The sequence below is a fragment of the Hoplias malabaricus genome, chromosome 13 (assembly GCF_029633855.1).
Source record: "Hoplias malabaricus isolate fHopMal1 chromosome 13, fHopMal1.hap1, whole genome shotgun sequence".
NCBI classification, from domain to species: Eukaryota; Metazoa; Chordata; class Actinopteri; order Characiformes; family Erythrinidae; genus Hoplias; species Hoplias malabaricus.
Genome location: NC_089812.1, coordinates 4,781,846 through 4,804,562, shown reverse-complemented (window position 1 = coordinate 4,804,562; position 22,717 = coordinate 4,781,846). Strand labels below are relative to the sequence as shown.

Below are 22,717 nucleotides of genomic sequence, written 5' to 3'. Positions count from 1 at the left end.
CAGTCACCCGGAGGAAACCCACGCAGACACAGAGAGAACACACCACACTCCTCACAGAGAGTCACCCGGAGGAAACCCACGCAGACACAGAGAGAACACACCACACTCCTCACAGACAGTCACCCAGAGGAAACCCACACAGACACAGAGAGAACACACCACACTCCTCACAGACAGTCACCCGGAGGAAACCCACGCAGACACAGGGAGAACACACCACACTCCTCACAGACAGTCACCCGGAGGAAACCCACTCAGACACAGGGAGAACACACCACACTCCTCACAGACAGTCACCTGGAGGAAACCCACACAGACACAGGGAAAACACACCACACTTTAATGTTTATCAGTTTAATGTAGCAATTCATTGTGGGGTCGCAAGGAATCAGACATCTGCAAATCTAAATACCTCTAAAAGCTACATACATATATACATACAAGAAATAAGTATTATCTGATGTTTGACACCTAGTTTGTTGGGGTTTTTTTTTATCTGAAATACATTTTTTTTGTATAATTGTTTGACTTTCACTTGTGGTGGAAATGCAGACACAAGATATTGTAAATCATTTTCTTCCTTATAGATATGCTTTTTCCTTTTTAAATTTACTACTATTTTACAATTAAAATATTACCTTTAAATATACATAAGACATACATTATCACCAGGCAACTAGGTTATTAAATACAACCTCCCTGCAGTACGTAAACCAGTCTGAATCTACACAGTGGATTTATAGAAAAATGTGGAAAACTGTTTGAAGTTTAATTGAAAGTAAACACCCTGCATTAGGGGCAAGTAAATCTCAAGTCCAGATTAATCACACTGAAAGTACATTTTTTTCCTGGGAGCTGCAGGTTTAGGTAGTACTTCACATAGTTGCACACACAGTAAACATCAATGTTTATCAACAAAAATGACTGTTCAGCTGCTGATTTTAACATATTAATACGTGTACCCCCAGTCAGCAAACGAATATAAAATAATATACAATAAAATGGCAGAAAATTAAAAAATAATCAATTTGTGTAGTGTGTAGTGATATTTGAACACTACAGGGAAACGCCAGGCTCAGGCCACGCCCCTTCCCCCCCGACCGTTAGCGTCCTCGGTGTCCATGGAGACAGGGCCGCTCTGGCGGATAGCGGAGGAGAGGAAGAGGACTAGGCCTCCGTCCAAAACTGAAGAAACACAGCGTACATAGAGACACGGAGAGAGAAAACAGCGCACACCATGGAGGCAGAGGTCCGACAGCGCCATGAATGACAAATACCACCGAGCGGCTCGGGACGGGTACCTGGACCTGCTCAAACAGGCCACGAGGAAGGAGCTGAACGCGGCGGATGAAGATGGCATGACCCCGACCCTGTGGGCCGCGTACCACGGCAACCTGGAGGCGCTCAGACTCATAACAGCCAGAGGGTGAGCTCACCACACACATTCAGTCATTTCTCTGCCTTTTACACACTCATATAACCTTACCACTCTACAACAAGGCTGCCTTTACCGAGGGGGTGGGAGTGGCTGCAAACGACTGTATTAATGGTTTTAATAAGGTCATAAACAAGCAGCAATCTATCACCTGTAAGTTGTGAAGAGAGAGGCTACAGTTTTTAAGAATAAAGATGAATAATTATCATCTGACAACGGGTCAAACAGATCATTTATGTGTTATAACCAGTCTTATAACTGGCTTTTTATATCCCTTAATGTGTAAACTCAATTAATAAACTCCACTCTTAAATTGTAAGGGTAGACTTTGCATAAAGTGGTTCCAGTGTAGTCCATTTTGGCTTATAGCTGCCCAAACCTCTTCTTCTTTCTGCTCCAGACATGAACAAATAGAACGACTGATATTAAAACTATATTAGGTCATTTATATTAATATAATCAGGACAGCGTTTTACTCCTATGGAGTATAGTAAATGCATAACCAAACATTGGTCTACAATTTCAGTCTAATCTAAACATTAGGCCCATGATAATATATAGAATAGTTATTTATTTGTTTGCAGTTCTGTAACTCCTTAAAAGCGTTTTCTTGTGATTTTTTTATTACTTTTAAAGAGCACACACAAAAAGCATTTGCTGAAACTGAAATGATTATAATGATTTTAAGTGACTCTAGTTATCTGATGGCCCACAATTCTAGCTCATAAGGATGTTGGACATAACAGTAGCCCATATTGTCTTGTTGGCTGTATATTATTATTTTATAATCGTTCTGACAGTTTTACACGGGTCTAAGGAGATGTTCCTCCATTTTATAGGAGAAAAACATAATCATAACGGTGCTATCAGCAGCTTGTAAAGTGTGTACAGGGTAAAGTGTTTATAGGGATGTGTAAAGCTTGTGTATAAGTAGAGAAGGCATCAAAATACACAGTGCACCAGTGTTCACATCATTCAACTTGATTTGAATGAAATATTGATCTCATGTTTAATCGATTCTTTGACACTCATTTTCAGTTTTTAAATCTCCTGATTGTACTGTTGCAGAAGTGAAATAATTCAGCTTTTCAGCCATCTGTTTTATTTAATAGTTTGGCCCCTTAATGATGAAGGACCTATGAAAGAACACATTCAAAAGCTTTTTTTTTTTTTCAGAATCCTTCCGCCTGACCTGTTTTCCTCTGCTCAGCTGAGAGACCCATTATGAAAGAGGTTAATTGGCAAAAGTCCTCAAATGCTGTCCTGTGCAACAGTAGTGGGTTTGGCCAACTGAACGGCGCCAGCTATCGTGTGATCTCTCCCAAACAAAGCCTGGCTCGAGTGCCATGTGCACGGGCTGCTAACACACCTCTGTGGACGTACCCGGAGCAATTACAGTGGGTGCCTTTAGTTTTCCCCGGTTGACTGTGCACCACCCTTTTCCGTATTGGGAGCTGCATGTGAGTGCATCACATGAGTTCCCACCACAGCTCAGAACATGAGACTTTACACAAGGCCATGAGAAGAACACGTTGCTCTTCCAATCTTAATTTATTGCGACATAAACTCTGGAGAACTGCTAATAAGCTCTAAATATGGACATTTATGGTCAGTGGTTGATCATATAGCAGTCAGCCCTTGTGAGAATGCATTCAGTAAGTTTAGCAGCTTTATTGCACAGTGGCAGCAATCTATCTAGTCACAATGACAATGAAATATTGGGCTAAATGTGACTTTCAGCTGGGTCCTACTTTGCTGGTTTGGAATAAACTTCTTAAATCAGCATCCCACCCCACACACTGATAACTGACTTGTGGGCTTCGTAGACTAGCTGTTCACAAAATGTTAATCAATGGTACACTATAAGGAATATTTTTCATTCTGGAACACCTGTATCAACAGTAGCTGTTGCGGTTGGATTGTCACGCCTGAGTCAGGGCAGAGCAAACAAGGAAATTACTGAAGAAATTACAATGTCCTCTAGAATTAAACTGTATACTTCAGGTAGACTTTGCAAACTGGGAACTTTGTGGTACTTTGAAGGAGCTAAAGGTTGTAGACAAACGTTTTAAGTCGGGGAAAATCTAAGGCTACATTCACGAATCCTCACCATTTCCAGTCGGTTTGCACGCTCAAAACTGTCCCACTGTCTGTAAATAATAATAATAAAAAAAGGTCTCGGTATGCTAGGCTCTCTCTCTCTCTCTCTCTCTCTCTCTCTCTCTCTCTCTCTTCTGAGGTTTTTTTATACAAATGAGAGAACTCAAAATATTAAAAGACACAAATTGAGATGAGGATATTGCATTATTCCTGCTCCACAGCTGGTAATATTGACTTATTCTTGCTCTTTCGGATTATTTAATTTGGAACTGATGTCAAATTCTGGAGAGCGCTAACTGCATGAAAGTAAACACAGAGCGAAAGTGCTACAGAATGAAACAGCTCGAGTTACACATGAGTTTCTGTGGGAATTCAAACAGTGAAAACCTACAGACAAGTTACACTTCAGCCACATAGAAACAACAGTCGTTTTCTTCATCAACTATACCGTTCCACCTTAAAAAATGCTGAGCTCCTGAATGTAAACAAACCAGAGAGAACAGTGTTTCCCCACAATGGTAGACGTTCTCTTTAACGTAATCCCACAGAGTTTGTAAACCTATAGATGAACAAAAAGCATCCGAACTCTTGTGCTATTTTGTATGGCCAGACTTAGATCAATCTTGCAGCCTGAGGGACAGAATTGGTCATATACCGTTCTTACTTGGACCACCATATTTATGTAGAATCTGGGTTCTTTATTTTAAAATCATTTTGTGAACCACAGTTGGCAACATAATGATCAACAAAATGCCCACCAATCACTGCAGCAGCGGTCTGTAAGCTTTACTTTATCCCAAGTGAATCAAAGACATGTTCATCTTGATCTAGTTTACTGTATTTGCTAACATCCATTATAATATAATCTGTAACTTTGCAATTATTTTTAAGTCAGTATCCATTGTCTTACACACATTTGAGAATTATGTAAATAAATATATGGACAATAAGCCAGAACTGAACTGTATACACCCAGAGACAGTAATTCTGTTCTAACCAGGTTTGTCTTACGTTCTTCCCCGAATAAACTGAAGCGTAAGTGACACGTAGCTGTAACATGTCAAAAAGGAGGTTGAAATCAGGGTCGGACATATTGGTTGGGATAATCCCAACTGCACACACATCTTCACTGTCGTCTGTGAAAACCTCGCAGCTTTGCTCATCTATAATGCACCACTGCAAGGCCTTGGCTACAGCCCGTCAAATATTGATGAACTCCACTGCTGCATGAGTGCCATGGAGCTGAGCGGGATCCAGGTCAGGAGTTGCATACATTAAACTTCTCTGAAAACGAATGCTCATCTGGGGTCATTTTCTTTTACACTCCTTTTCCCAGTAAGTATAGTTTTATGGACTGGAAAGGATTAATCTTTCCTTGTAATCTTTGCCCTACTGTTTACTTTCAAGCTTGTAAAGTACTTTCAACTTTTCTGTACTGAAAAACATTAACACAGAGTTGGCAGTGAATAATATTTATCGCAGCCCTGCTGTTTATCCAATGAAGCTGCATTTTTGTTGTAATCACTTTTAATTCTTAAAACGGAAAAACTGCAACCTGTTTAACTTTTCACGTCACCGGGTCTGTACCCTCAAGGGTATGTCTTCAGTAGCTTTAGATATAGAACAATAGGATACATTATATAAACAAAAGTGCTGGGACACACTTCCAAATAATTGAATTCAGGCGATTCATTCAGTCCCAATGCCACATGGGGAATAAAATTTAAACCTAGCAATGCACCTTGCCTTTATCAAGGATGGGTCATTCTCAAGGATGGTACTGTAATAGGACACCAACATTACCAGTCAGATCATGAAATTTCGTCCAGGCGATAAAACGACAGCAGTATTTGTTGTGATTGATACGTCACTGTTAATGATGCAAAAAATTTTAATATTACGCTTGATACTTCAAGTTAAATGAGAACTGCCAGGAAAGCACCACATGATTACGTGACGTTTGGCTTCATGAACACACACCAAGAATCTGTCCCAAAACCTAGTGAGCTGTCAAGATAGAGAGCATTTTACATCAAAGTGTGCATGCTCCTGAAACGTGGGCTGTCCCAATTCCTAGACACCTTAAATACGCTGCCTACTGAGATACCTTAATCTGGATTTTAAGGCAGCACTGAACTGTTCCTCAGCCACAAAGGCAATCCCATGATGCAATGCAAACACAACTCCTGTCTATTTCACTCTTCTCCCAGAGCAAAATAATTAAAATCAAGATAAACCTGGAAGACTAGAATCCATGGCGCTGAAATGCTAGCTGCTGAGGGAAGTAAACACAGAGTGCAGTGGTGCTATAGCTCTCTGACCACAGCGTCTCAATAATCTGCCTCATGAGGATGGACGTCCGTAAAACACGCTGCCGACTTAAACAGCTGTCCACTGAGTCAGTGCCTACTTAGGCAGATCACTAGGTTTTGGGGCAGACCTCAAGTGTGTTCCAGCTCGGGTTCTTAAACAGCATCTCTTAATAATGGGCCGTGTTACTAGTGACACGCCAACTGCCAGTCACCTGCAGTGTCCTGTTGCATCTTGAATTTGGCAACAACAGACACAGTGGAGTTATGAGTGCAGTGTAGGAACTGTGGATAAGTTTTTGTCAGAACATGCACTGTCCTGTGAATAAAGTGTGGAACACTGGTGTGTTTGTCAGCCTCCTGAAGATGTTATGTGTTGGTGTCTCAATACTCTATACAGTGTACCAGTGCCACAGGTAGATTATCAAGTTGAGGTAATATCATTCATTCTATACAATGATATGTGCAAATGAAAATATTAACTTTTCCTTCTGGAACAGTTGGACTTTTGTGGTACCTTTGAATGTACCTTGAACAAAAAATATATACAGTGGGACCTCGAGCTACGAATTTAATTTGTTTTCCGGAACTGAGTTCTTAACTGGAACTGCTCGTAACTGGAACGAATTTTCCCCATTTAAAATAACGAAAATTGGATTAATCGGTTCCCGCCCTCTGACAAGTCCTCAAAATGTCCTAAATTATGAAAAAATGCATGTTTTTCAATATGAAAGACACACACAAAACTTAAAATTACACAACAAAATAAACTGATGAAAGAACATATACAAAATAGATTAAGAAACATGTATAAAATACGGTACAGTAATCTTACCTTGGCGACAGATGAGCGTAGCTAACGGAGAGCGGCTGAGGAGAGAGAGAGGGAGGGATACTGGCACGGAACGAAGCGTAGATAACAGGACTTTCTTGCACTTTCTAAATTACTTCATAAATTGACATCAGCTTCTCCATTTCTTCGTGCACAGCTGACCTTATTTGTGTCAAAATTGTAGTGCCTTTCGCTGTTTTAGCACTTTTGATTGCGGCTTTTGTGGTCTTCTTGGAGGCCATGGTGCACAATAAAGTTTGCAAAAACCACCAATTGTAAAACGTTATAAAGAACGAGATACGGCTTGATACTGCACGGTCACACGTGAGAAGAACGTGGTGGCTGCATGGAGAGGAATCTGTGAACGAACACCACACCAACTATCGGTCGGATCCCGAAGATCAGCTCTTCGTAAATCGAAAACATTCGTGACTGGATCAGAAATTTTGCTCGCACCTCTACTCGTAACTCGATTTGTACGTATTCAGAACACGTCGTAGCTCGAGGTTCCACTGTGTTTGTACAGGATCATTCTGCGTAAAGAAATGTTCATTAAAGATTAGTTGCATACCATGGATGAAGTTCAGTGTTTACTCCTTCGAGTGTGACATTTGGAAACCTATGTGAGATAGATGGTGCAGTTCATATTTTTTGGAGAAAGCCTAGCATGGACCTTTGAGGAAGTCACCCGTGTTATCAGTCATCGCAGGTATAATAAAACACTGGGATAGTGCAGCACACCTAAAGTCCCTCAGATTCAACTTGAGAGTTACATAATCCCACAAGGGTCAATCAGTGCATACATTTGGAACTATCTTTGAGTAAGAAATTAGGAAATGCATGACATCCCTGCAGGAAGGGAAGCTATTTCCTCGTCTATCTATAATTTGAGTTAGAAACCGTGCTTTCAGGGAAACTAAAACATTCCAGAATTAATGTTGCTTTTTCAGTTTGTGCAGGAATTCAGGGTGACATCACACCTAGTGAAATCCTACCGGTGTTCCCTGAAAGGGGATACCCACAGAGTTACAACATAGGCAAGCCAATGGTCATATTACAGATGCTCTGGTTCAGCTTCATTGGAGATGACCCTCCGGTCACATTCAGTCAGGCAGACAACAGCAGGGTCTTTATAGTTATTTTTATGCTTGTTCTCTATGCACAAATCATGCTTCTGTGCTTTTGTGTTTGTCTTAATATTGTCCACATTTTGAGCATTTTATGGGAGTAATTTACAGACGCAGTAGAGCACTTCAGTTTGATAATCCTGTGAATAATTTACTGCTCCCTATGATCTATGGGTGTTCCTGAGAAGCCAGTGCTGAAAACATGATCAAAGAATCATGCGCTAGCCTCAGCTGTTTCACGTCGACTGCGAAGAATTATAAAAGCTTAACACAGCCCGATCCTGTTTCACGCGACACCTTGAAGTGTTGAGCACATAACTCTGCCATTGTATGAAACATGAACTGTTTTTATTATGCCCTGTCTCATATTCACCCAGATGGAATTACATCATCCATGCTTCCATAGGTGTTCACACCTGGTGCATGAGGATGTGTCGACGAGCCTTTTTATAACATCGGTTATTGACTTCTGTCTCATTTGCTAATGTTGTAGAGGGAATCCAGACAAGTGCGACATATGGGGGAACACGCCACTCCACCTGGCCTCTGCCAATGGCCACCTCAACTGCCTGTCCTTCCTGGTGTCATTTGGTGCCAATACTTGGTGCCTGGACAACGACTACCACACACCCCTGGACATGGCGGCAACCAAGAATCACATGGATTGTGTGCGCTACCTCGACTCCATCGCTGCCAAGCAGACGGCCCTCAACCCCAAGCTGGTGGCCAAGCTGAAGGACCGGGCCTTCCGTGACGCCGAACGCCGCATCAAGGAGTGTGCGAAACTGCAGCGCAAACATCACCGTCGCATGGAGCGCAAATTCCAGAAGGAGGCCACTGAGGCCTCTGTCTCTGATGCCATGAGCTTCTCCAGCTACAGTAGCAGCACACTTAGCCGCAAGCTGCATCACTTCAACACTGCCACAAACGTGCCATATTCCCAGGTGTGCCTCGCTGACATACCAGAATCACATCTTATTTCAGAAATTACCTTGCTGACCTAGTATTCATTCACCCCACCATTTAGTTTTATTTAAATACATAATACAATACACATTTGTCTATTACAGCACTCCTTACACCAGTGTTTAACCTCACTTTTACATCCTGTTTAGAAAGGAGTTGCAATCCCCTCTCTCTGAATTCTCTTTGGATTTGTAATTTTGAGCTGCTTTAAAATCTGTACGTGCAGGTGCTGTCAATTCTAGCATGTCTGTGTGGAACCTTTTTCCACTTCTTTCTTTGGACATGCTGTAGCGTGATACATAGACAGAACACAGTATCTTTTTTCTTTTTTGGAAATGTTATCTATACAAGATTAAGTACCCTTTCCTGATAAGGTCTTTCACACTCATTCTTGTCTCATAAAAACACTAAATTAATTAGTGTTTTCAACTAAATTAAACTAAATTTCATGCTTCATCAATAATAATATATAATATATGCTTCAAAATAACATTCACAATGTGACTCCTGCCATAATTCATCAAATAACTAAAGTTTAAATTCTTAAAAACAAATAAATGAAGTTATCACACTACTATGTAGAAATACACAACTAATGTAACTGATGATATCAAAAGCATTAGTAAGGTAGCCTTTAAAATAATGAAAATTATAACTAATTATTAGCATCACAGAGTCAATATTAGCTGTTTCCAAGTCACGTAACATGGAAACAGTGAACATACCAATTACAGCATGCCAATCGGACAACGGCGACCCTGGGCATTTTTGACAGAATTGAAATGGTATTACATTCCATTTTATAAACATTCAGTATTATAAATTATACATATACTATATTTTAAAAAGTGAATGTCAGCAGTTATGTTGCTAGCAGAGTTGCTTAAATTCATCTGTTAATTGCTAATTGGCAAAAACAATCTGGTGCGTGTGTTTTGTATATAGGATTTATCAAATTCCACCGGTATTGGAGTTATATACCATAGTCCCAGTTGCTGACTTTGTCTCTGATGTTTCAGGCTACCCTCCACGCCACGGCCAGAGGCAAAACCAAGATTCAGAAGAAGCTGGAGAAAAAGAAGCAAGGGGATGGGACCTTCAAGATCTATGAAGATGGCAGGAAGAGTGTGCGCTCTCTTTCAGGGCTACAGCTAGGCAATGATGTCATGTTCCTTAAGCAGGGCACCTACGTCAACCCCAAAGAGCGTGGCCGGCGCAACATCCGTGACATGTTCCCGCGGGATGAAGATGCCATCTCGCGTGCCATAAGCGAGCCCGACTTGCATGGGCCTGATGTGGACTACTCTGAGATCAGCACCGACTCAGGTCACGACTCACTGTTCAACCGCCCGGGCCTGGGCACCATGGTCTTCCGACGCAACTACGTGAGCAGCGGCCTCTTCGACATCGGAGCCCGAGACGAGGGCAGTTTGTCTGTCAGCAGGCGAGCGCACAATGTGCGTCTGCGCAGCCGGCTGCAGCGCTCCCCCAGTCTGGATGAGGACAGTATCGGCAGTGCCCGGAGCCTCCAGGAGAGGAACGTCGAAGAGCTTCCCTGGGATGAAGTGGAGCTTGGGCTGGACAATGACGATGAACCAGAGAGTAGCCCGCTGGAGGTGTTTCTGGCCGCCCAGACCATGCAAGAGTTCATCCCCATCTTTAAAAGAGAGAAAATTGACTTGGATGCTTTGCTGCTGTGTTCTGATGATGACCTCAAGAGCATCCACATCCCTCTTGGTCCCCGTAAGAAGATTCTTGATGCCTGCATGAGACGGCTGGAGACCATTGAGGACCCTGACAGCATAGAGGACACGGCATTGTAAGTTGCAAACCCGTGTGTTTATTAGTTCCACTTAAAATATCCTTTGCAGAGCATGATGTTTTAGTTAATTTTACACTTGCTAAATACCTAATGTACAGTTGATATTGTCCACCGACCCCCTGATGTAGTCAGTCAATGTATAGCATATGTCCAATTAACCAGCTTCATTTCTGAATATTATTTCTTTTTACAGATAGCAAAAAGGAACAGTTTTGGACTTTTTCACAGTGGTAACACAGGAGTACCTGATGCTCACACTCAGCAAAGGATTCACCGAATGGAACTTCTGTCATGAATTGTCAGGACTCTTCTATTTTCGAATTGCACGCGAAGGTCCCGTCATCATAGGAAACGTAATAACACTGAATCTCTAAAATACCTCCTTAACTGGCACATACAGTGAAGTATATAAGCTCATAGTGACAACAATCAAGCCGAAGTTGCCATAAATATCTATGGGCAAATCCTGCTGAGAGCCCTGGCAAGGTCACACCTAATCAGAATCCCTCTCAGCCCAATTATTCTGCCCCTGTGGGGCATGAGTATTAGTGCCTGTGCTTCCAGTGCCTGCACATGTCTAATGAAAATGTAATTTCAGACATAACCTAAGTATAATATTAGGCTTTTTTTAGTTGTTTTTTTAAGCTGTAGACATTAACTGATGCACAGTTTCAAACATACAAAGATTATGCAATGTAAGTGGCAAGTTGGGTCAGGTTTTAACCTTTTACTCAGTAAAACAGTTATTCACTGCGGAAGTGATGTCAATCTCGGATTGACCAGCAGTCGCCAATACTAACCTTTTGAATGATATAGGCTTATACATTAAATAGACTGGGACATAAGCATGAAAAACTTACACCGTCTTCACAAAACTTGTGTCTCTTTGCACTATGTATTAATTGCAGTGTAAAACAGACCCTAATATCAGTTAAATCCAGGACATATCAATTAATACTAATAAACAGTATAGCCAAAAGTTCGTGGACATCTGATCATCTGTTGGTAAGGGCACAGACTGGTAGGTAGTCCTCCTTTGGTGCAGTAACCACCCAAGGATTTGATGGCATTCAGCAACAGGGACATTCCCAAGGACAGGCACTTGTTGGGACAGTGTGTTAAATGCAATAAAAACTAGAATCTGTGATTTGTTAATTCCACTGAAGTTTTATTTAATTGACAAAAACACAAAGAAAAGAAATTCCAGTGTTTTCATTGAACAACTTAATTGCAATTTTTAAATATAAACACATTAAAATTTCATGCCTGCAACACACTCCAAAAAACTTGGGTCAGAGGCACCTTGACTACAGTTACATCACCTGTGTGTGGGTAGGTCAGTCAAGCACACTGTGTCTTTGAAGCCATGTTGTTGAAGCATGTACAGAACGAGGCCTGGCATTGTCTTGCTGAAATAACCATGGACTCCCCAGGATCCCCCACGTCCAATTCAATGCAAATGTCTCGTATATCGTCGCTGTCCAGTTAAACACGTCTCAACATCTGCCAAAATAGTATCTTTACAGAAGAAGGAAAAACATTTCTCAAGTTTCAATGGAAGTATATGTAAAAAGTTTTTTTTCCAAGTCATTTTGGAGCATTTCTATTGGTCCATTCATCATGGCATTTTTACAGTGTGAAGAACTGCTGCTGTGTTGAAATGATGTAGTAAACTAAACATCCACAAACATGGAGATACATGTTTTTAACTGGACAATGACGATGTGCAATTCACACATAACTTTCCTCATTAGCATGGAAAGCATGACGCACATTTTTTACGAAAAACAAGCTGAAACATGGCCTCCCTCGATTACAACACGTCTCCACATCCTTTGGACCAGCTGACATGAGCTTGGGCACCGAGAACTCATTTCCACATAGAATTTATTTGCCTTTCTCTAAATGTAATATAATTTCTGGTAGCATTTCTTGATGTAGTGGTGGATGTGTGACAAGTTTTTTCCAAAGCGCTCCCCAGCCTGTTTGGCTATATTTATGACAGTAGCATGACATCTCATCTCATGCCATGCCATCTGAGGGCTCAAAGGTCATGCACTTTAACAGTCCTGCTGTATACATACAGAGATTTCTCTGGATCACCTCAGTGTTTTACAGTATTGTGTAAAATACATGTTGAAATATATTTAAAACTTGTTTCTGAACTGTTAGAGTTCTCCCACAAAGTGGTTAGCCTCAAACTATATTTGCTTACAAAAGGTAATTTGGTAACTTATTATGATTCAGATGTATCTTAAATATTCTGTACATTTTTTCACTCTTATTTTGCTGTTGTCCCAACTGTTTGTGGAGTGTGTTTCAGGCATCAGATTCTAAGTTTATTTATAGTTACAAAATTACATTCAGTTTTTCTGTAAAGTACTCTTTGTACTTTTTAAATAAAAACTTCAAGCAACAAGGGTGTGTTCCCGATTTGCAGCCAGTGATTCCGGGTGGGCTCCGGACCCACCACGACCCTGAAATGGCTAAGCACATACAGACAATGAATGAATGAATGAATAAATAAAAATCTCAAGAGAATGAACACTTCACAGATTCTGGTTATTATCCCATTTTACAAAATGTCCCAATTTTTCTGGTAGCGGGGTGTGTATAAGCTGTGTGTATGTCTTCGTCCTCTGTATGTGCACTTTAAAGTAGCTGAAATCACTAATCCACAAACTTTTAGACAAACGTTGTGTACATTAGTTCCTAGTGGGAACACTACTTTCTTAATGAAAGACTGCACAAGAAATGTCTTTTACGCTTTGTTGGGTTGTTTACATGTGTCAAGCCATTCTTCAGTCCAGGAGACAAAACGAGTGTGTTATCATTTCTGAAACATCCTGCTTTTTGCTGGCTGATTGTGGTTTGCGCTCATGCCACATTATTACAGACACATTGTTAATCTACATGTAATACAGCACGTCCTACATGAATGTATCTGGCATCCAACACAACTGCAGTTTTAACGTTATTCCATACTATACTATTCAATACTTACTTATTGTGTACTTCTTTTATTCATTCATTAATTCATTATCTGTAACCCTTATCCAGTTCAGGGTCACGGTGGGTCCAGAGCCTACCTGAAATCATTGGGCGCAAGGCAGGAACACAACCTGGAGGGGGCGCCAGTCCTTCACAGGGCAACACAGACACACAGTTGCCAATCCACCTACCAACGTGTGTTTTTGGACTGTGGGAGGAAACCCACGCAGACACAGGGAGAACACACCACACTCCTCACAGTTCTTTTATTCATGTTTTTTTTTTATTATTTTATAAACTGATAACAAAAGATTATAATTACAAGTGAAATCCACAAATGTTCATATTAACTTTATGAGCAGTGATTAAAGACAATAAACTGATAATGTGATAGCGATAGTGTCCCTGTAAACGTTTGTCTTTGAGTCACACCTAAGATTATATTTTACATATTGTTTTTTGCAAAACAGCACAGGGTTTTATATGCAATACCATTGTACGCAGTGTTTAAATACAGTATAAAATTACCGCATTTCAAATACGGTATACAACTGAGTGTGTGCACGTGCGATGTATATCTGGTACAGTTTTATCCTGTATTTCAGATCAGTACTGTATATATTTTAAGACTACATCTTCCCAGAAACTCCTGGACACGGAACTGAAATGGTTTTCCCATAAAATTATAAGAGACAGGTTGTTAAAATACCCCCACCCACATATAAGTGTATTAAATTTCTCTTATTCACTCTTTCATTGTCTGTAAGCGATTATCGAGTTCAGGGTCGCGATGGGTCCAGAGCCTGCCCGGAATCACTGGGCACAATGCACACACCCTGGAGAGGTGCCAGTCGCCAGTCCACCTACGACCATGGGAGGAAAGCGGCGCACCTGGAGTAAACCCACACAGTGAACACACCAATCTCCTCACAGACAGTCACTTGAGATGAGGCTCAGACTCTCAACCTCAGGTCCCCGGGGCTTTTTAGGATAATAGCTGTTTTCTACTGTAGGAGGAAATGTCACGATAACGCCATGGGCTGAATGGTATTGTCTTTGCCTTTATGACGTTGTTAAATTCCCAGAAAAGAGCATCCAGAGTATGTTATTCCAGACTTCATGTTTCCTAATATGCTTTTTATGCCTTTTATCACATAGACAAATCAGTCCTCTGTCTGTGTCATGAAGGGCACAGACACTATTTAAATCATGGCATTGTCATGTTCTTTCTCTTACGAAAGAATAACAATGTCAACAGTCTTTTTTTATATATCAAGACTCAGAAAATGATCAGAAAAGTAGTTTAACCAGCAGGAAGTAAGGGTAGCAGGGGAGTCTTAGTGGGATGAGTTACCAGGGTCCCAAGTCGGGGGAGAGTCCTTGAGGAGTCTGTAATTTTATTTTCCTTTAAATATAAATATAATTTAAACATCACTATAAATGTTTCTAACTAATGTGAAGAATGGGTAAATAAACCTTAGCCCTACATATTTTGTCTGAGGCACCCTCACTCCTTCCATGAAATGGTTGAGTCCACCTTCACCGGGCGTTTTAACTTGGCGCATTTAACTGGGTTGGGTGGGTGGACTCGTGATATGACATCAAAAGCTAATGATTTGTAATGTCCTCTCTGTAATGACAGTTGAAATTATGCTATGCTATATTTGATGCTATGGAAGCAGATACCCTAAGCCAGGTCAAAATGACCCTTATTATACAACTCATCAAGCAGCAATACCTTGTGAAATTGTTGTAAAAAAGGGCTTACGTCAAATGAACATTTATTGATTCCACATAGAAGTGCCATTTGAAGCCATAAGCTGTTAAGTAATCTCATTATCTTTGTAGACGAAGTCAACATTATGGTCGTAGGTGTTTTATGGCTCTTTCCATAAACTTTATTCTTCAGTAATACAGTAGATGAGGTTTTTCGTCTTGTTGAGGATACTTGAGTGAGGTGAGTGTCAGTTTTTGGTTCCCTTTTCAGTTCTGTTGCTGTTCTCAATGAGAACCTTTAGCCAAACTTTGTGCTAAGTGCTAATGGAACACATATACACATTTCTCATATAATAGAGAAATCCTTATTCTGTGAAAATGAGATGTTTCCCATGATTTCACCCCACACCCTTCCATTTGAATGTACTCTGGTGTCCTTAAGTGTAAAAGTTCACCACAAATTCTTAAAAGTTTAGTGTTTAAAAGTATGGGGTCGTTCTGCTAGCTGCTGCAAGACCTTAACCTTTGTCCTGAAAACCTAGCCTGTTACAGTAAATGAATAAAGCTAAATTAGCGTAGCGGAGGAAGGGTGGGGCAGCTGAACAGGACTGATACAATTTTATGAAGGACACCTAACTTTTATTATCTGTAATCTTAGCCTAAAACTACGAAATATGAGTTCAAAGGTCAAGTCATGATGTTAAGGCAGAGGTCAAGCAAATCCATTGGCTGAATCCAGGGCTGTAGAACATGTGGCAGAGCTCTTATCACTCACTCCCACCAAATCTAGCGGCTAGCAACGAAACAATTAAACAGTGTTATCTTTTTTTTTTTTTTTTTTATCTTCAGGTTTAATCCCTCAGCTCCCGAACTGATAGTGAGAGAAAAAATACAAATACAAACAGAAGATAGGAAAGGGCTATGGTTACTAACATGATTTTATCTGCTGGCTGAATCTGTAAACAGCAACAAAAAGCCATTATTAATATTATTACCTTGATGTTTATTTCTGATTGATTTTAGCTTGTCATTTACCCATGTGAAGGTTGAATGATTTGTTCTGGATCACACACAACACTCAGATTATTCCAAAGTTAATGGATAGAGATCCATCAGACAACTCAGTGTGAGGGCTGCTTTATACCTCTCTAGCTGGCCATGACTCTGAGCTGATATGCTCTGTGTTCCATAGATGGCACTGTGGCGCATCAAGTGTTAATGTCACACAGCTCCAGGGTCCTGGGGTTGGGGATGCGAGTCCTGCTCCGGGTGACTGTCTGTGAGGAGTGTGGTGTGTTCTCCCTGTGTCTGCGTGGGTTTCCTCCGGGTGACTGTCTGTGAGGAGTGCGGTGTGTTCTCCCTGTGTTTGCGTGGGTTTCCTCTGGGTGACTGTCTGTGAGGAGTGTGGTGTGTTCTCCCTGTGTCTGCGTGGGTTTCCTCCAGGTGACTGTCTGTGAGGAGTGTGGTGTGTTCTCCCTGTGTCTGCGTGGGTTTCCTCCGGGTGACTGTCTGTGAGGAGTGTGGTGTGTTCTCCCTGTGTCTGCGTGGGTTTCCTCCGGGTGACTGTCTGTGAGGAGTGTGATGTGTTCTCCGTGTCTGTGTGGGTTTCCTCCAGGTGACTGTCTGTGAGGAATGTGGTGTGTTCTCTCTGTGTCTGTGTGGGTTTCCTCCAGGTGACTGTCTGTGAGGAGTGTGGTGTGTTCTCCCTGTGTCTGCGTGGGTTTCCTCCGGGTGACTGTCTGTGAGGAGTGTGGTGTGTTCTCCCTGTGTCTGCGTGGGTTTCCTCCGGGTGACTGTCTGTGAGGAGTGTGATGTGTTCTTTCTGTGTCTGCGTGGGTTTCCTCCGGGTGACTGTCTGTGAGGAGTGTGATGTGTTCTCCCTGTGTCTGCGTGGGTTTCCTCCGGGTGACTGTCTGTGAGGAGTGTGATGTGTTCTTTCTGTGTCTGCGTGGGTTTCCTCCGGGTGACTGTCTGTGAGGAGTGTGGTGTGTTCTCCCTGTGTCTGCGTGGGTTTCCTCCGGGTGACTGTCTGTGAGGAGTGTGGTGTGTTCTCCCTGTGTCTGCGTGGGTTTCCTCCGGGTGACTGTCTGTGAGGAGTGTGATGTGTTCTTTCTGTGTCTGCGTGGGTTTCCTCCGGGTGACTGTCTGTGAGGAGTGTGATGTGTTCTCCCTGTGTCTGCGTGGGTTTCCTCCGGGTGACTGTCTGTGAGGAGTGTGATGTGTTCTTTCTGTGTCTGCGTAGGTTTCCTCCGGGTGACTGTCTGTGAGGAGTGTGTTGTGTTCTCCCTGTGTCTGCGTGGGTTTCCTCCGGGTGACTGTCTGTGAGGAGCGTGGTGTGTTCTCCCTGTGACCCACCACCATCCTGAACTGGATAAGGGCTACAGACATTGAATGAATGAATGAATTTTTGCATCCCAGTTTTCCACCTAGGCCACTGCTCACTGGACTTGATAATGGAGAGTGACTAATACATTTTTAGAGTTTGCATTATTATGTATTTTTCTAAATCAATTTTGTAGTTGTACACACCTGAAATGTATCATAATTCATAGATGTGTAAAGTATGACTATATCTTCATCTTGAAAAATTAAGGTGTCTTTTTTAACACCTTAATTTTAATTGTTGAAAACAGATTTATAAAAATGAGCTCTGTTCTTATTGACTGCCCTGCACTGATTTTTGAAAACAGGAAACTCCAAACAAGCTGCTGAATTACCGTATAAGGACTGTATGGACTAAGTATTGTATGGTAGGGTTTTAAATTCTTTACATTTTTTAACACAGTTAATGAGTCATTTCTATCTACAAACAATATGAATAGTTTTTATGAAAGTAATTACTTATTATTTTACTCTTTTAAACACATTTTAAATATGGGGCAGCTCTATGATAAATAGGTCTAGTACAGGATCTTGGGTATATCCTCATCACTAGGTTTCAGGTTTCATAACGAGAAGAACAATCATTACAGAAAACTGACTGCTCCATTTAACCTTGTCCAGGAAACGAACCATAAACACAGATAACTTCTAATGTAGTTTATGAGGCTTTAAATAGTGAGCTTGATTCAGGGTGATTCACCCTTTATATTTGTAATGCCAACATTGAATTTTTACATTTATTTATTGCTTTTGAGATAAGGATTGATCCATACCTTGATTTAGCAGGAAAAGGTTTTACACACAGAAATATAAACACAAGAATTAACTTCTACAAATCATACTTATTACTTAATTCAGATTTTAAAATAAGTGTTTAAACAGTTAACTAAGATCTATATGTGTGTTATCATTGTTCTCTTTATTCTCACATTGGTTTTCTTTAAGTTCAATATTACGATTGTTCAAAAGAATAATGTCAAAGATTTCAGCTGTAGTCATCATCAGCCTGGCAATATTTAAACTGACAGAGAGAGGGAGACAGAGAGAGAGAGAGAGAGAGAGACAGAGAGAGAGAGAGAGAGAGTAAAGAATAAAATAGATGATAGGTTCATTGTTTTACTATATATTACACATGTTCCAGATACTGACAGAAATCTGTCTCTGATGCTATAGCTTCTGCAAGATGGACATTATGAGATGAAGCTGAAGATGAATCAAAATGTAAAGTTAGTCCATGTAAGAACTTGTTTATTCTCCATAGAACAGGTCCCCACATGGGAGAGGCCTTATTTACAAAACAAAAACATGTAAATCCTATGAGTTGACATCTACGCAAACTGTTCGTTCATGCTTCCATTCATTTTGTGTAACCCATTGATCCTGATCAGGGTCGTGATGTGTGGGCTTAAAGCAGGAGCACACCCTGGCCATAGCTTCTGATCATGGTTCAAGTCCCTAGCACACAAAATGGTTGTGGTAAGTAGTAAACCTGACCACTAGAGGTCACACTTGAGCTGTGTTTGGCATCACTGTACCAGCGCACCACTTTGTTCATGGAGATGTCAACATAGTTTCATTTCACTTTTTAAAAACCAGTGTTTCTCTCTTAAGGTCTTATATAACTTTTTTAAAAATATATTTTTGTCAGTAATGTACAAAATATGTAAGTGTTTCCATGCTATTACTCAGTAATGCTGTGATTAATCATTTGTTCAGTGTGAAAACAAACAAACACAAAACACCTAACGTCACACAGCTCCAGGGACCTGTAGGTTGTGGGTTCGATTCTGAGGATACTACCCTCTCCTACAGTGAACTTGTAATTTATAGTAAACATCGTACGTGATGTGAATGTGGACCAATATTCACTGTGAGTTTTTTTGTTGCAAAGCTATGGACAGTGGCTTGAAAATCATTGTGATGCTTCACTGACCTGTGATAGGAAGAATAGAGCCTCTGCCGTTGCTACTCTAGGCAAAACATTGACTTAGTATCTCAAAATTATGAGATAATATCTCAAAAGAATGAGATGTCTCAAGATAATGGGATTATATTTCAAATGAATGAGATATTATCTCGATAGATTGACTTAGTATCTCAAAATAATTAGATAATATCTCAAAAGAATGAGATGTCTCAAAATAATGAGATTATATTTCAAATGAATGAGATATTATCTCAAAACATTGACTTAGTATGTCAAAATTATGAGATATCTCAAAAGAATGAGATGTCTCAAAATAACGAGATTATATTTCAAATGAATGAGATATTATCTCGATAGATTGACTTAGTATCTCAAAATAATTAGATAATATCTCAAAAGAATGAGATGTCTCAAAATAATGAGATCATATTTTAAATGAATGAGATATTATCTCAAAAGAATGAGATGTTTAAAATAATGAGATCATATTTCAAATCAATGAGATATTATCTCAAAACATTGACTTAGTATCTCACAATAATGAGATAATATCTCAAAATAATGAGATGTTTAAAATGAGATCATATTTCAAATGAATGAGATATTATCTCAATAGATTGACATAGTATCTCAAAATAATGAGATAATATCTCAAAAGAATGAGATGTCTCAAAATAATGAGATTATATATCAAATGAATGAGATATTATCTCAGTCGATTGACCTAGCATCTCAAAATAATGACATAATATCTCAAAAGAATGAGATGTCTCAAAATAATGAGATTATATATCAAATGAATGAGATATTATCTCAGTCGATTGACCTAGCATCTCAAAATAATGAGATAATATCTCAAAAGAATGAGATGTCTCAAAATAATGAGATCGTATTTCAAATGAATTAGATATTATCTCAAAACATTGACTTAGTATCTCAAAATTATGAGATAATATCTCAAAAGAATGAGATGTCTCAATACAATGAGATTGTATTTCAAATGAATGAGAAATTATCTCAGTCGATTGACCTAGTATCTCAAAATAATGACATAATATCTCAAAAGAATGATATTATCTCAATAGATTGACCTAGTATCTCAAAATAATTAGATTGCAACTTACATATTATTGAAAAAAAATAAATTGGTGCCTTTTTTATTATTATATTATGTAGCAGAAGCTGACTTTCATAGGGTATCAACACTAAGATAAAGTCTCACATTTAAACAAATGACTTGGGTGGACGTAAATGTTGTGTTATTCGTATCAGTTTGAAATTCACAGTGATAACAACAGCCTGATTAATTGAAAGGGTCATGTAAAATTCCAAGATATTAACAGATGGCTTATGGGTCACACAGTAAGCACTGGATCCAGCATGAGTGACATCTTTAATAATTTAACAGCCTGTTATTAACATTATAAACATGGACACTGTGAGAGGTACGAAGTATTTCTGTAGCACTCTGAGAAACTGAAAAGCTTCAGGAAATTCCTTGTCAAGCCTCTTCCAATTATTGGGACTAAATGGACGGATGTTTCCTCTGATAGGTATCTACAGATAAAACCACAGAAACAAGATTGAGAAACTTACTCAAAAACAGTTATGATGCAGATACAGGAATCGGTAGTGTAAAACACATGGCCAGATGTTTGTGGACATCCTTTTAATCCAAAATTTCTTCTGAAATCCTTACACATACTTCAGCCAGGAGTACACTCTGGGTGTGAAGAATGGCTCCACCTCTCTCCCATCACTTGAGCACAGTCAAGAGGCAATGCAATACCAGTCTAAAAAAAAGCAGTGACTGTTATCACATGTTTCGGAGGATGCTTCACACTCCCAGATCGGTGGCTTTGTGGGTGACTAGCGGTGACTAACGATAGAGGAGACAACTGGGATAAAATGAAAAAGAGGGCTCAAGAGTGCCCCCTATGTGCAATTAATGTGCCCTTCTTTCAAGTGTGTATCATTCCAAACTGTTGTGAGGAACATTTTCCACAATCCACTCTGAGCCAGTGATGTTTTGGACATGAATCAGTTGCCAGACAGATAAAAAAAAATGACGTTATGTAACTCTTAATTTTTTATTTACTTTTTAACTTTTTACAAATAATTTAAAGAGCCATGTATTTGAAAATGGTGAATTTAGGGGGGAAAGTGCTGGTAAATTTGTATTCATTTTATTCATTTATTTTTTAAAAAATGAAGGGTTAATTAAAATGCATATTCCAAAGAGTACCTTAGGGTTTGGGACAAGCTCTCAGGACAGTGCTACTATAAAATAATAGTCTCAGATCTCATTATTCCTGAAGACATGTTAGAGCATGTAGGAGGTGTGGAGTAGTGCGGGGGTCAGTGACCTGGAGGGAGACTTTTCAGTGACATTTCTCAAGGATTGTTCAAGGATGTTCTCTCTGTTTGCCACCTCTGTAACATTAGGATGTAGAAGCTATGTTTTGATGAACCACACAGGGTACCACTTAGGAAGTAGGAGTTTGGTATTCAGCATATCATTGAACACAGAACTTTATCTATAAAATGGTAACTTTAGGGGAGGATGTTAAAAACATTCTTTAGTTGTATATAGATTTTTTTTCAAGTATTTTTGGCATATCTTCACTCCTCCTATAGAATCATCGCTTTAGTTTTGAACTCTGTGTTGAGTTTGGTGCATTTTTGAAAGCAAGGCAATGCTGAAAAGCTTGTGTGTTTTCCTTTTATGATTTCCATGACGAAGTGAGTGTGTGATGAAATTTATTTATATAACGATTCCCAACCAAGCTTGTCCAAATAAGGGTCCTCTCTCAATGCTTCAGGGATCCACTAGAGGGCCTGAAGAACAAAAAACAATTTGCCATTTCAAATTGGAGGAGAAAAAGATCTGGGTGTTTGTGCCTAAATAACACACATTCATTATTTCTGGAATGTGATGGAACCTAATGCTTAATATGAAGCCAGGGCCGTCACTAGAGAACCTTGAGGTGAGGCTACAGCACGTCCCATTATTACTCACAGGAGGAGTTTCAGTTTCAGTGGAAGAGAGATGACACCATGAGAAGAAGCAAAGAGAAGAAAGGAGGATGAATAATTAAACTTAGATCCAC

The 22,717-nt window shown here is 40.0% G+C and overlaps 1 protein-coding gene across 3 annotated transcripts; it reads left to right on the top strand.

The window, feature by feature from the left end:
- Window positions 1–1,154: 1,154 nt before the first annotated feature.
- Window positions 1,155–13,970, top strand: ush1ga (Usher syndrome 1Ga (autosomal recessive)). 3 transcript variants are annotated; one of them, XR_010795198.1, is made up of 5 exons: window positions 1,155–1,426; window positions 8,297–8,747; window positions 9,789–10,588; window positions 10,785–10,944; window positions 13,652–13,970. XR_010795198.1 is itself a non-coding variant. In XM_066642587.1 (4 exons), exons 1-4 carry the CDS (start codon window positions 1,263–1,265, stop codon window positions 10,786–10,788), a joined length of 1,419 nt encoding a protein of 472 aa, XP_066498684.1. In that variant the 5' UTR covers window positions 1,155–1,262; the 3' UTR covers window positions 10,789–12,809. The 3 variants fall into 3 exon arrangements, 2 of the variants coding, with proteins under 2 accessions (XP_066498684.1, XP_066498685.1); XM_066642587.1 differs by lacking the exon at window positions 13,652–13,970 and having other exon boundaries at window positions 10,785–12,809; XM_066642588.1 differs by lacking the exons at window positions 10,785–10,944; window positions 13,652–13,970 and having other exon boundaries at window positions 9,789–10,592.
- Window positions 13,971–22,717: the final 8,747 nt, after the last annotated feature.

Coding starts and splice junctions, on each gene's coding strand:
- ush1ga (XM_066642587.1), top strand. CDS start 1,263: ATGAATGACAAATACCACCGAGCGGCTCGGGACGGGTACCTGGACCTG. Junction 1,427..8,296: donor AGACTCATAACAGCCAGAGG/GTGAGCTCACCA, acceptor CTAATGTTGTAG/AGGGAATCCAGACAAGTGCG. Junction 8,748..9,788: donor CAAACGTGCCATATTCCCAG/GTGTGCCTCGCT, acceptor CTGATGTTTCAG/GCTACCCTCCACGCCACGGC.